General features: G+C 41.9%; 1 protein-coding gene across 8 annotated transcripts in view; it reads right to left on the bottom strand.

Moving 5' to 3' along the window:
* Positions 1 to 2,307: 2,307 nt before the first annotated feature.
* Positions 2,308 to 15,189, bottom strand: part of ETV6 (ETS variant transcription factor 6) — a 129,334-nt gene continuing 116,452 nt past the window's right edge. For all 8 annotated transcript variants that reach the window (XM_085233415.1, XM_010716090.4, XM_085233436.1 and 5 more), the window contains 3 exons: positions 12,454 to 12,596; positions 9,617 to 9,717; positions 2,308 to 6,267 (listed from right to left, as the gene is read on the bottom strand). In XM_085233415.1, coding sequence (XP_085089541.1) covers positions 6,162 to 6,267; positions 9,617 to 9,717; positions 12,454 to 12,596 — 350 coding nt within the window. In that variant the 3' untranslated portion in view covers positions 2,308 to 6,161. The remainder of the gene's footprint in view (positions 6,268 to 9,616; positions 9,718 to 12,453; positions 12,597 to 15,189) is intronic.

Genomic DNA, 15,189 nt, shown 5'->3' with positions numbered 1-15,189 from the left:
TGCAGCTGGAATATTGTGTCCAGTTCTGGGCCCTTCCATTCAAGAAGGACAGGGAACTGCTTGAGAGAGTGCAGGACAGAGCCACAAAGATGATTAAGGGAGTGGAGCATCTCCTTATGAGGAAAGTTTGAGGGAACTGGGTCTCTTGAGCTTGGAGGAGGCTGAGGGGTGACAAACATTCATTAATGTTTGTAAATACGTAAAGGGTGAGCATGAGGAGGATGGAGCCAGGCCCTTCTCAGTGACACCCAACGATAGGACAAGGGGCAGTGGGCGCAGACTGGAACACAGGAGGTTCCACATAAATATGAGAAAAAAATTCTTCATAGTGAGGGTGACAGAATATTGCAGTGGGCTGCCCAGAAACGTTGGCTCTCCTTCTCTGGAGACATTCAAAACCTACCTGGACGCGTTCCTGTGTGACCTAATATAGGTGTTCCTGCTCTGGCAGTCCAGGGAGATTGGACTAGGTGATCTTTCGAGGTCCTTTCCAGCCAGTGACATTCTATGATTCTGTGATTCCAAGTATTGGTGAAGGTGACTTTTTCTCCAGTCCATCTGAACAGACACACCTCTCTGTGCTGCAGCAAGCAAGCATAACACATGTGCACACTACCACTGACACTTCAGGATCTTTCTGGGGAAAGAATAATGTCCTTGCTTGCATGGGCCTCACAGGTGGAGCCTCATATGAGAGAAGTAAAAAAGTTTCTGCAAAGTATTACTTCAGTATAGATTTCTAATAATTAAGTGCTGAAGTTAGTACTTCACTGGTAGCCCCACTAAGTCCTGGGGTGCATGGGCTGTAACCAAAGGACTACTTTGCCACCCTTGCCACTTCTCTTCTGGTCATCACTGTGGAGTCTGTTGCAGCTATGGTCTGCAAGCACGTGTACCAGCTATCATCCTGGTGGTGGTACTGGCACAGGAGCTCTAGAGCTGAATTAATGCTAGAAAGGAGAGGTAAAGATGTACTGAGCACCTGCTTTTAGAGTGTTCCTTTGCTGCAGCCCAGAAAGCATATTCTCTAAGGTCTCTGAGTTCAAGAGGTAGCTCTGAAACTGTTGCTCAAGGCAGTGACAGCCAAAAGCACCAAAAAATTCCTCCATACACTTTCACCCTGCAATGTTAGCTGTTGTTTAGAGTGCACAGAAAGCTGCAATAGTATGTAGGATACATTTATTTCCTCTTCTCAAATGAAGGGAAATAGCCTGGAGGGGCAGAGTTGTGGATCAAAACACATTGTTTCCTTCTCATGTGATGTCTTGGCTCAAAAAGGGGTTTGTTCAGTGCTTATTCTTTACCTTGTGGTTTAAAAACAACAGTGAAAGAAAAGCAAGAAAAAATACCAAGTGAGAAGCAGCTGGGCAGATAACTCCACAGATCAGCGAGGTTATCGTGGGTCCATCCCAAGCTGTAGTTGGAATCCGCATGACTTCACCCAGCACAGAGAGTGCCAGATGTGGCCTCACTGCTTGTTGTGACATGGAAGCGACTACTCTGCTGCTATACATGCTGATAGCTTGCTCAGCATGGGAAAGGGCTGTCCAGGGAATAACGGACAGCAGCAAGTGCCTGATGCCTTGCTGTGCTGTCCCCTTGCCACTGAGAACATGGTGTTACTGGGGTCCCTGCATTTTACCTGCTTCAAAGTGAAACAGGAAGATGAGGACTCCCTTTGTTGGAACAGCAGCATTTAGGGGCTTTGTTTCTAGACTGGCTTGCTGAAATGAAAGCTATGGAAATTGTTATTGTTCTCAAAATTGAGCTGGTCTGTTTAGCAGGATGCAATAGCTGCAACAGTTACCACACCTCCTCACTTCTATGCTTTCCCTCTGTACAATCTGCAAGACAAGGGGAGAGAAGCAGATGCTTCCATCTTGGCACTCATGCAGTACTCTGCTGATTGCTAAGGGTGAAGGCAAAGTAAATACTTCAAGGGACAGCATTAACTCTTCCAAACAAAGCTTCCCAGGGAAGATGCAGGCTTCACTCATACACGTTTGGGCATGGAAAGCCCGCAGGTTACTTTTCCTGACTGAAACCAGCTGCTGTGTACTGTACCTACTCAGCTACCAGAGTTCTTAAAAAGAAAGGATCTTTTTTAGCAATGATTGCACCAACAAAATTTGTTATTCCCATTTTTATATTAAATTTTTTATTGAGATGATGTAATTACAGGCATTTTAAAAATTATTTGCAACTCACTGGCCCTGAGATTAGGCTTTTTGTTTTTGTTTTGTTACATTCGATTCAGTCCCTTAAACCCACACCTTAAAAAAAAAAACAAAAAAAAATCACCATCGATGAAAGACTAGAATTTTATTGGGGAAAAAAAACAAAAACAAAAACAAACAAACAAACAAAAAAACAGAACCCAAAAAACCCACAAACTGATGCATTCTGGATTTGCACAGGGTTGCAGTTTGACAGAGATCTGGAGAATGCACACATGGATTTGTGGATTTGCAGTCTGGGCAAGAAGGTCACCGGTAGTGTTCTTTGGATGGAGAGGCCATCAAAAAACGTCCAACATCAATCATGAAACTCAAGAAAATATTTAGCCGTGGAGCTGCAGCACATCCTACTTGGCTGCTTGCAGGTCGTGCAGCCTTGCAGCACACTCAAGGCAATGATGGTCCCACTTAACTGCAGCGTGGAGATCCTTTGCTGAGTATTTCTTGAGCTTTGCTGGGTATTTCTTTTCCCACTTGCTGGAAGAAAAGATAGGAAGCTTGGTTGCCATGCTGCTAGCAATTTCTGTGCTGGGAAATCAGAAAGTGGGGAGGGGAGGTGATTTTCAGGGCTGGTGAAAAGACAGTGTTGCCTGTGGTAGCCTGCACATTCAACAAGTGTTTCTGTAGCTCTGAACATGAATGCAGTTTGCACTCCTCTGATCTGCCATTTGGAGGTGAGGTAGAGGGGAATCTGCTTACTGCAGCTGTTGTAGCCTGTTTCTATAGTTTTTAGCCACTGCTGATAACCTTGCTTACAAGACGCTAGGAACAGTTCATGTCTCGCAGGTCTCCACACAATGTCCCAAGACCCAGCAGTATGTCATCTATGCTACAGCCTGCAGCACGCAGACTGGCTGGAGGCTAGGCAGGGTCCATGGGAAAAGCCTGCTCCATGTTTGAAGGGAATTTTCTTTCTGGCTGGTCTGAGACTTGGGAGAATTTTATGACTGGGAGGGAGTAGTAGTTGTCCTGAGATGTCTTTACACACGAGCAGGTAGTTCCAACTTTTTTTTTTCCCTTTGACTTGATTCTGCAAGTGAAAACGATTGTATTTTTGGTAAAGGTGAACATTCTCTGTATTAAATTCCCTCTACAAATTTTCCCACTGGGACAACACATGGGATTTTAGGATTCCTTGCTTTCTCCTGCCTTACCAGTGCGGAAGACAAACTAATTGCTAGCTTACCTGGCAAGTGCATGGGCTTATGCTGGTGGACTGTCTCTACTTCCCCATTGTGCACCTTGACCATAACAAAATCTGGTGGCTCAGCAAAGCAAAATGCTTCAAATAGAAGGTACCTACTGTCTTTCTTCCCCATCATAACAGCAGTTGGAGCAGGGAAATGATGCAGTGCATGCAGTCATCACAGCCAGAGAAGTAAAGGATATCAACTGTGCTTTTTTTTTTTTCTACTGCTGTACATCCTAAGAAACAGAAGAAACTATCGAGAGACTTCCTTTACACTGACACTCACTTCATCTGTCACTCACCATCTTCTCTGAGTTATTCCTTTGACCTCTCCAGGAAGATGTATTCCAATGCTCTCTGTGCTCCAGGTTCAGTTGGAGGACGTATACCCAGTTTCCAAGGCACAGCTGCAACCCTTGGGTCAGTATCATTGCGGCCCCTACGTTTTGAGTTGGAATGATCGTGGCCCCTCTGGTTTCAGGCCTGTGAGCAGGGGACTTCTCCCTGTGCCTCCATCTCATGAGCTCTAAATATTTCAGAGCTGTGGCAGTGATGGATCATCTGCTCACCTTTCTGATGCACGTTCATGTGCCTTTTCTTCTGAGGCAGAAGTCAAGCACTTTGTGTGCTCAGACTTCTAACATACTATAATAAAAATATATGCCTGGGAAGAGCTCAGGGAGAGATGTACACCCTGTTGCTCCTCATCAGACAATGGCTTTGCAAAAATTCTTGTTGTATGATGCCTATCTTTACCCTTAACAAAGCCTTTCCTCCTGCAGTTGTGACTCAATAACGTCTTTTGTGAGACTGGACTATCTTTGTTTAAACATACAGGCCACTGTTCATTGCCAAGTGCTATTTTTTTCTGCGTAGAATAACCCTCTTGTTAAATATGTGCTAAGATCAAATGCAGTGCTGGTTTACAGCTAATAGAAGCGCTATCATAGGAATGTACCTTATTTTTTTGTTGAAGTTGATTAGATTAATCCTTTTTTTTTTTTTTTTTTTCCTATTTCTAGTATGCATTTTCCCATAAAAGAAGCTTTCTGTTTTTAATGGACTAGTGTGGACTTGTTTTTCTCCAGTAATCATGTGATTCCTGCACAGTTTCTCTGTACATCTTCACTCTTTGCAAGTATCATTTCTGCTGTTGCATTCTTTCCTCTACGTGGATCACTGTTGATGGATCATTGGATAACTGGACACCACAGACTTTCCTGTCATGGCAGACCAAGCAGTGTGAAATGCAAAGGGCCAGTAGTTCCTCCAGTACTGAGCATTAAGGACTACTGAGCTTCTCAGCCTGAGTAACCAAAATAGGCATGGCTCTTGCCTCCTGCAAAGCACCCTCATGCTGCAAACCAAATAGAATGTGTAAAAAATAGGGCACCTTGCAAAGAACAAAAACAAAACCAAGAAAACAACATAGACCTGGGATTTCTTTTTTTCTGGTCTTTTAAATCACATTAAGAACAGGCAAGCTGAGACAAGATTCCTAGATGGGAAAGCCATGAGGTGGGGAAGGGTTGGGAGGCAGGGAGAAAATCAACTCCAAAACAAAGACAAAATCAATTCCAAGGCATCACTATAGCTATTTGGTTTCTAGTTCTCTACCATTGGTTTTTATATTGGTGAATCATCTATCTCTCCAGGAGCACAAAATGACCCTGGAGTGATTTCTGAGCAGTACAAACCATGTGATGGGTCTCTCTGCATTCTCCTTAAGATGGAAAGTCCTTCACCCTCCACCCCACAATTGCTATCACACGTAAGAACAAAACCTTCCTTCTGTGATTTCAGATATTTTACCCTTTGCTTTTTTATCAAAGCCTTTGAGCTAAAATTCTGCATTGTGCATATGTTGTGGGGTTTACATATATACATATATATTTATACTTGCCCCTGTCCCTCTCCCCCCCACTCCATTCTATCACCCGTTTGCTAGAGGGAGGGAAAATGTCAACATCGGTCTATTGCAGAGGTTTGCCACATTTATTTCTCTCCTCCCTGGAGCACTTAGGTGATTGGTTTTGGTCCATATGCCCGAAGTTAATAGCCACTTAAGGATTCATGAGCCCAAGCTATGTTGGGATGCTATCCCAGCCTGCACATGAAGGGTGACTCCTCTTCGCTTGACAGATATGTGTGGCAAATTCTTTTGGTAGCTTCAGCACGTTTACCAAACACAGCACACAGAAATTGATCCAAGCAAACTGGAACCCTTGAGCAAATCCCTTCTGTGTCACTGTTGTTTCATGTGGTGTTATCTCATGAGACTTGGAAGTAAGAACACTCTGTTCCCAAAGGAAAGCCTTCCAAAGGAAAAAAAGCATAATCTCACGTTTTGCCCTATGTGAGAAAAGGGAAGTCAAACTACATGTTTATTAGGGGAAAAAAACAAAAACAAAAAACAAAAAACAACAACAACAACAAAAACCCAAAGAAACAAAAAACAAAAACTTAAACGAAAAAGAAAGAAAGAACTTGAGGGAGGCTTTGTAGGAACAGTGAAGTAGTGCGTAAGTCCAGGCTTTCTCCCATTTACTTTTCTGCCAGCACCACTTCTGCCTGTTAGTTTGTTTTGTTAAGGTGCTTCAGGTCCTGCATGGTCTTCAAGCTAAGCGGAGACCCCCACTACTGCTTCTGTAGGGTTGCTTCCCCTCCCAAACCGTGCCAGCCATCCGAGCAGATGTTTCTCACATAGACCCACAGAGGTGGTGCACCAATTCCCTTCAGCACTCATCTTCTTGGTATATTTGTTCATCCAGTGCCTGGGATTCAAGGTGCTCAAGGCGGTCTGTTCGGCCACTCATAATCTCATCTGGGGTTTTCATGAACCTGAAAAGCACAGAAACAAGAGTGATTTTCCAGTGCTCTCAGCCCTTCTCTTCATAAGGATGCTGAGGTCTCTGAGCTCTACAGCTCCCCAGAAATATCTTTTCTATATCCTCTGATATCACTTGCTATTTCCCAGTTTCTCCATAGCCCACTGGCTTCTTTCCTCCTCCATACATGGAGAAGAATTAAAAAAAAAAAATCACAAGCATTTCCTCCTGCTCCCCTTTTTTGAAGGTCCAAATTTTAACCAAATCCCACAGTCTTTTCCAAGGCATGATGTTTACTTCTTGCTCATACTGTTTGCTGTTGCCATGTAAGATGACGGTATGCCACATGTCCACTCACTTATGCAGTCTGGTGAAAGACATGTGAATGGTCTTTATTGCCAACACATTTCAAAGCAAAAGCACCTGCAAGACGTAGAGGCAAAAGACTACTAGTTTGTGCTGGCTTGCATGTAGGTGAGTGAAGGGGAATATGAAAATCTGAAGCAGGGCTGGAAAGGTTCAAGGATCGAGTCAGAACAAGCTCTGGGAAATGGAAAAAGCCTCAAGAGAAAAATCTTTTAGGCTAAACTTTAACTGAGAAAAGGGAACTGCGCGCAAAGACAGTCTTCTCCTGTGTGGTTAGAGGCAAGTGAAATTGTAAAATCGCAGTGTCCTCTGTAATTGAATGCCACAGCTCCCAGTACTGATGCCTTGCTGCAGTGAAGTCTGCAAAGGGCTAGAAACAGAAACTGCCTCTAGGGAGGCATGGCAATATAGGAAATGGGGAAGGATATTCACCAGCCTGCAGGTCAGGTCTGCAGTCTTGATCTTTGCCAGGGTGCTTTTGTGTACCACTGCAAAGAGGCAGCAAGGAAGATCTCTGCTTTTTCTTTCTGGATTTAACAGCATGGGAAGAGAATGGCACAGGAAGGATAAAATCATAGTCTAAACACAAATCACTTTCCTAATTCGTAAGTACTTCTCGAAAAATTAGAATGAGACATGTTTATACTGGAAGTGTTACAAAATGTTGTGTTTTTTTCATTAATGAGGTACTGTCTAACATTCAGCAGTACAAAATGTGTTAATCAGAGAAGTTGATTTTATTTCAGGCTGATGAGACCCTTGATATCCTGGCTCCAGTGAAAACAAAACAAACTGATATGAACCTTGTTACTATCAATCAGTGCTGAAGCTCATGGGTTAAGACTTGCCTCCCCCTTCTGCTTTTGAGGTTATGAAGCTTCAGGCTTTCAGTCTGAAAAATCCAGAGCCTCTTAGCAAACACACAGCACAGCCTGGAACTAACCTCTTGCCACCTCTTCTAATTTTGGAAATCATATGCACATATGCATTTAGGAAAAAGAAACTGTCTATGACTCACTGCTGTGTCACTCCCATTTATATGCTGGAAGAACTCTGCTGATATAAATGGTGTTATGGCACTGAAAAACTAGCATACAGAAGTGGTGAATCAGTCCGTGGCTATCCAGTAAAAGCTCATCAAAGCCTACAGGCCAGACTGTGCCCCGATTTAAACCCTGTGCTTGTCCAATTATCTTACATGAGGATGAAACCAAAAGAGAGAACAATCTCACTGTCTTCCCTATCTTCTGCTTGTTCTGTTTCCTAAACCATTTGGGAGATGGGCTGATAAGAACTGTACAGTAGAACTCTGAGTATTCCTTCTAGTCTGTGTATTAATTCACAGTGAGGAATGCCAAGTATGGATGTTTATTACAGCATCTGAATAAATTAAAAAAATAAACAACAAGCAGCCCAGAGCTTCATGCTAATGAAGAAATGGTATCTATAGTATCTATAACCTCTTCAGTTGCAGAAGGTATTCAGCCAAACTACTAGGAAACTTTCCTTCACTCCATTTTACATAAAGCTCTCTATAGATATCTGCACGAGACAACTGCCTGCATGTTTCTTAAAAAGTCACATTTCCTATTCTTTCTTTTATGAGAAATAGCCAAGAAAGGCACATTAATGGCTTGATTTTCTGCAGCTGTTCTTCTTTTTCTCTACAGATATAAATTGGTCTAAGAAAACAACATCAGTAAGTTTTTATTGGGAATTGTGCAAAAAATGCTTTGTTTTGTTTCCCCCTCCAGTTTCCAAAGGAAATGAAGTTTATATGCTCATGTTTTTTGCTGCTCCGTGACCTTTGAATCCATTGGTCAGTTTTGGGCAAATCTGACAGAGGAACTGAGGTCTCCAAAGGTAATAAGTTTCTACAATTTAGAGAAAATAGGCAGCCTGGTCAAGGAGAGTTGGACTCCTGCTTTATTTGTGCTCCCACCAAAGAAAAGTTTCCAAGATAAGTACATGCATTATTCAGCATCACAGAATTCCCCCAGGAAGTGTAATCTTCACAGAAGGCCACACCAATCCAGGCTCCTTTGGTACCACTCCTTAGGGAGCAACTCCAACTTTTTGCCAAAAAGAATTAAAATAACACAGTTGATTTTGCTTGCAATCTCCTCACTTGCTTTTTTTTTTAATTCTCTTTCTAAAATGAATATCAATAAGACATTCCACAGAAACCTCTTCAGCTATACATAGCCAATGCAATTTTGTTAGTTTCTTTTCTTAAAAAAAAACTCCAAGACTGCCTTTCTAATGATAGAATCTCCATGAACATTACTGGATCCAGACAAGCAATTCAGACTGAATCCAAAGCAGTCGTTGGGCTGAGTTCAGTGTTCTGTGGGTCAGGATTACACTAGATTCCATTGTCTTTCCTGCAGAGAAATGGAGTGCTTACACTCAGTTGTTCTGCCAGTTGTACCCAAGTTCATACAGTAACTCCCTGCTTTGTGTAGTTTAGGGACCTACTTCCTTACATTCTTGGTCATATCATCAAATTTGATGCTTCAGGCTTTATGAACAGCTCTTTCAGGTCCCTCTCGTCTTTGAAGGCACCTCTACTAAGATGTGTTCGTCGGCACGTCCCTTCTGCGATGTTGATGCTCCTGAGGAAATGCCAGATCCCTACTTAGCATTTGACAGCAGCTGTATCTGAGAAGTTGAATGTGGACTGGACTTTCCAGGGGTTTTGATGAGATCACAAATCATATAGCTAAAGTCTTAAAAAATAGCAGGGCCTGCTTAAAGTGAGTGAAAGACACTTCTATTGACTCCACTGATAACTGAAAAATGCCTGTATTTTCCTAAATTGGTGCAGTTACCTTGAAAGCTGGGAAGCACTGGTCTAAACAACTTTTACAAATCTGTGCCCATTGTCAATGATGTTCTGACTGTGGTAGTGAAATATCATACACACAATTCCATCTTCCACCTTCAAAATCTGATTGTCTTTCAAAAGGAACAGCAAAGATAACAACAAAGATTACCTGAACAAAAGCCTTTGTCCTGGCTCCTTCCGGATAATATTTAGTTTGTAGTAATGGCGTAGGGCTCTGGACATTTTCTCATAAGTCATATTTGTTCTGTTCTGTATTTTTCAAAAGAAAAGGGGAAAACGTGGTGAGATGACTCATTAAAACCTTCCTAAGCCCCCCAGTGAATTGCAGAACTATTACAAGCTAGCTAAAATAACCAGGTCAGTTCAAGAAATCACATGTTTCATTTTCTGCTGTTTGCAGGCCCATTCTGCGCCTCCAGCCCTCATCAGGAGAAATTTCTAGATCTCTTTTCATACAAGGCAATTTAAGTGAGAAAGTCTACCAAAAATTCCAAGTGACGTTTTTCTACACTTTCTTGGATTGCATGAACAAAAGGCTTCATCAACTACAAGAGACTCTAGGTGGAGATGCTCACTCTAAATGGATACGTGACAGGCCTGTTCTTAATGAAACCACCTTTTGTAAAATGTAAGAACAGTGGCTAATAGACTGCATTTGTCAGCAATCCTTGCTAAGAGCGTTGTTCCTCTGGGAATCCCCTCCATTAACTAGTTAATGCTTACAGAGTACAGAGTGGAGATTGAGAGCCTGTTTGTCCTCTCCTTACAGGGGTATAAATCAAGAAGTACATTAGGTTGTACATCTGCCACTGTGGCAGAGCTTCCCCTTCATTTTGGAAACTGTTGACCCCACAGCCAGAGCACTGCAGGGCGACTGAGGTACGGCTCTGCCCAAGGCAGCAGGGAACAGGCACAGGCAGAGCTGTAAGTGGGCAGCTGCCATCGTACCTGCCTGGCTACATCTGCATGAAGAGCATTTTTTTTGGTACAAAGAGCACTAGTTACCACACTGGCGAAGAAACTCCCAGTTGAGAGGGCACCATACTGTCAAAGCCATGTTTGCATGAGTATAGAGCAGCTGCCCTGCCGTAGGCAAAACAAGCCAAACTAGCAGAAGCATGCTTTTAGTCTGTGAGCCTTCATGTAAGAGTCTGGCTTGGCACAGCAGTGTTGGTCCAAGATCACCTGTGGTGTTCAGCTAGATTTATTAAATGAGTCTGAACTGCCTGTCTAAAACGGCCCTTAGGTCCTGCCCTAACCTCAGCTGCTCTGCTAAGGAAAGCCTTATTAAGAGTTCCTGTAGTAATTAAACATAAAGAATTGATTTCTCTGCAAAATCTAGACTGTGATCATTGGGAAGACCCCTGAAATTCTGTATGTGCTTTTCCCATTTTTGAACACTAAAAGCTACTACGTCCCAAGTGACTAGTAATTTAAGTGGCTTCAATTTTAGAATTTTAGAATTTAAAACAAAACCTGATGGCAAGACTTGATTATTGGCATGAAGGTAGAACTCTTCATTTCCAGTACCACAGCCCAAAACCTCTAAGAGAGATGTAAATCACGTCACAAGAGAAAATCTTGACCTTATCAACATTTTAGATTACGTACACTCGTATACAGAATCACAGAATGGTTGGTGTTGGAACGCATCTCTGAAGATCATCTAGTCCAGCCACTCAAAGAGGGGACAACCAGAGCTGGTCTTTGGACTAGTGTCTATTCTGGCTTTGAACACGTCCAAGAAACTCCAAGAATGGAGACTCCAGTCTACCTGAGCAACCTGTTCCAGCATCTAACCACCTTCCTGGCAAAAACATTCCAAATGTAGGGTCATTCCTCCCCAGATGTGAAACTCTGCATTTCCTCTTGTTAGGTTTCATGAGATTCTCATTAACCCTTCACTATGTGCAGGTCATGCACAGCAGCACAACTCTGTGGGGATATCAACCACTCTTCTCAGCTGCTGGTTTTTTTTTTGAAGTATCAACTGAAAACTTGCTGAGGGCGCATTCTGTCCCATCATCCATGTCATCAATGAAAATGTTAAGCAGTATTGGCTCCAGAATCAATCCTCTGCATAATACCACTAATAACTGGATTTTGTGCTGTTGATCACAACCCTTTCAGACAAGCAGTTCAGTCAGTTTTAATTTACTTTCCTGTTGTCTTTTCTAGTCTATACTTCATTTGTTTGTCTGAGGATATTATAGAAAGGATGGTCTCAAGAGCCTTTCTAAAGTTAAGATAACCAATATGTACTTTCTCCCTGCCTCCACTGAGCTAGTCATTTCATCATAGTTCATTAATCCCTCGTTGATCACATTGGTCAAGCAGTTCCTCTTTTATACGCCTGTGCTGACTGTACATATATGACTGTAATCGTATGCGTACATTCATAAAGGTATGAGCGTGTATCTGTATTCATACAGATATATCTGTACTTACTCAGCTCCAAACTGCAAATATCAGTAACTCTTTTCCAGTGAACAAAGCAGAATCAACCTCTTACAAAGAAATGCATAATCCTACAGCATTTGTTGTCAATCACAAGACAGAAGCCTTTCTTTTTGTGAAATCTGAGCAAAAAGAAACATAGAAAGGAAGCTCCTGCTGAGGTGTTGTACACAGCTCCTTGCAGATCACATCTTAACCAGAACATCCTTAGCATCAGGTTTCAGGAAGAAAAGAGATGCTTTGAGAGAGAAGGACCGTTAATTCATGCATTCGTCATAATTTTATAATTAAATGCATTTATAACTGAATGCCTTTGAACCAAAACAACAGGTTCTTCATGTGAAGGGTAAGTTTTAGTGCTTCAGGCTGGATGCTTTATACTTCTAACGTAAGTACAATGAAAGATTATAACCTTCCAGGAGTGGTTTATATGCACATGCTTCCTTCCTTTTCCCTTGTTTATAAGTGAATCCTCTGATGTTATAAAAGCTGCTGTACCATAGGAGGAAAAATACATTGCTCCCTTACCTTGTGGTTTCCCCACAGCCGGGCCAGCCCATTGGGATCCACTATCCGAAAAATTTTGGATTCTTTATCTTCCCATCGGATGAAATTTTCGTACCGGCTGTCAGAAAGCAGCTGATAAACATAATCCCAAAGCAACCTACAGTCTGTGAAAATAGAAGAAAGAAAATATTGTTTTTTTCTTGGGATTAATTCTGGGAAATTCTGAGTGGATATCTAGTGAAAGAACAGTGAGGGTTAGGGCTGAAACAGCTGCTGCAATCTGAAATGCAGATAGCTTGATTGGTATTGACTAATATCTGCAAAATGTATTGGAGTATATAGCTTCTTCTGATGCATCCTAGTCCTCCTGCCACTGACTGAGCATCTTTATCACATTATAATCTGTGCAAAATGACCTGCTGATCTTTGCTGGGTGTTTGCTATTGTAGTGACGCACATAAAACCACCACAGTTGGCCCTGATGCTGTTTCAGGCTGTTTCAGTGGGAAAATCAACAATCTGCAACCTGCTTTCCCTGCTTGAGGCTGCTCCTTTCTGTGTCAGCTACAGGGGTCTGAGGCATGGGCAATGCTGCAGCTTTCCTTTCAAACAGAGAATTTCATTGTTCCATGTCACATAAAAATGATGCCTCCTATCATTTTTCAATTTGATTTTCGTTTTTTACAGTTCCTGAAAAAAAACAACACAAGCATTATAATTACTTGAGTGCTATTGAGAGGTTAAATACTTTCTATTTGGATAACTGAATTCAAATTTCCTCTTGGCAAACACTCTTTAGGTCGCTAATTAAAGGTCTAACAGATACTTAGGTTATAGTTTAGTGTTTTTCAGTTTCATGGCAGTCTCTTGAGACAGGGGAAGACAAGAGCTGAGCTGCTCCTACTTCCTGCTTGCAACGTGCGTGTGCAGAAGTAACTATGAAATACAGAAAGCAAATTGCACAGAGTAAGAGGTTCTGCTGCTGTCAGAAACAACAGGGTTTTTATAGATGAACTGGCCAGATCACTCAGCTGGTGATGCATTTGTATTTCACTTTGAAAGTAAAATCCGAGACAAAATATCATAGACATGGCTTGTTGCAATAGTTAGAGGACTGGTAACCAAAAACATCTAGATTCCAGGTACTAAAATAGATTCTTGCCAGCCTACCTATTCCTGTCCATCTTGGTTTGGTATGTTTCACAATGGGGATATGATGATATGTTCAGTCTGAGAATGTAAAATGCTTTTTGAAAAGGCATATGAATAATACATTCAATGAGTGTACCTGAAGTGGTTAGATATATTAACATTATTGATGGCATTTCCCACTTTCAAACTGTTATTTCTGAAACCTGTATTGTCTCTAAAGAAGGCACAGGAAAGGAAGAAGACATTGAGGATTTTTGACTGGAAAGAAGTACTGCTAGCTAGGACCAGGACTGGATCTGAGAAATGATTCTTTCCCACTCATTCCCTGATGATCAGCCTAGACTGGCCCTTTCTCTGTGCAGAGATACATAGAAACTTTCCTCTCGCCCCAGCTTGCATACTTGGCCCAGGCACCTACATCAAGGCTGCAAATACAAAGAAGGTGGTTGGCTAAAACTAAATGCTGTAATGTTGAATGCTGTTGCTTCTAACAGCTTGTACAGCACTGGGAACAAGCAATCACAATCAGCTTTCCACTAATTTCACATAAATATATTTAATCTCTTAGACATGCATGCATTTGAAAAAAAACCCTATTTTCTAGATTTCATTTACAAGGAATGAGGGAAAGGAGATTATATTGCTGCAGTGGTTTGAGCCTTTTAATAATGTGGGAGGTGCTCGGGTAATATGGTAGGAAGAGTCCACATAAGTAGTTTCAGGACACACGTGCAATTCATTTCTGAACTCTTTCACTGAAAGGCTGTATAAGGAAAAAAAAAAAAAAGGATCAGGAATCTTAAGTAAGAAAAATAAAAATCTTTAAACACCACTTTTCCTTCTTCAATGCTACTGGCTCTGACTCCATATTTTGCCAAACGATCAGAGTTGCACTGTAATACTGTTACATTCAAAAATCTACAATTTTTTTTTCCCCTGAAGATCTCTATGTTTACTTCACTAAAATCACTTCTCATCTGCTGACCGGACACCAAACAGATGTACCTACCTCAGCAGCTGGGTAGCTAACAACTGTTACTGGAGTTGGATTTGAGGGGAGAAGGAATGGTGCTTTGGCCAAGAACAGTTTCTAGAGCTCAGGGGGGCTTAATTAAGGTGGAGCAGGGGACTCACGTGGATCACCAATAAACTAGGAGCTATGAAAATCCTCTCCATAGGCACGCTTCATGGCTTATTTCAGTCAGTTGACCAGGGATGTATACAAATAATTCTGGCTTCTGCTGAGGCTTACAAAGTGCAAACAGAGCTAAAAACCTGCAGTGCACTCAGTCACACCCCAACTCATCTCTACAGAGGTCTGTCTTGCTGGGAGCTGCTTCAAATTGGAAAACATTCACTTATATTAGTCAGATATTAGACTTATTAGATAGTAGACACAGTAAATATTAGACATAATATATTAGTCAGGGAAAAAAGAGACACCTTTTGGTCAAGCCATGAATTTATTAGAAACTTGTGGGGAGAGGAAGGATATGTAGCTCTGTGGCTGCAGCAGTGCTTTCAGACTGTGCTACGAGGTTGCTGAGGTGCTTGACTGGTACATAGCCCCAGCATAGAAGTGCTATATGGTGTCAGTGTCCCACT

This window comes from Meleagris gallopavo, chromosome 1 (genome assembly GCF_905368555.1).
Source record: "Meleagris gallopavo chromosome 1, MGAL_WU_HG_1.1, whole genome shotgun sequence".
Classification (NCBI taxonomy): domain Eukaryota; kingdom Metazoa; phylum Chordata; class Aves; order Galliformes; family Phasianidae; genus Meleagris; species Meleagris gallopavo.
This window is presented reverse-complemented; position numbering and strand designations above follow the sequence as displayed.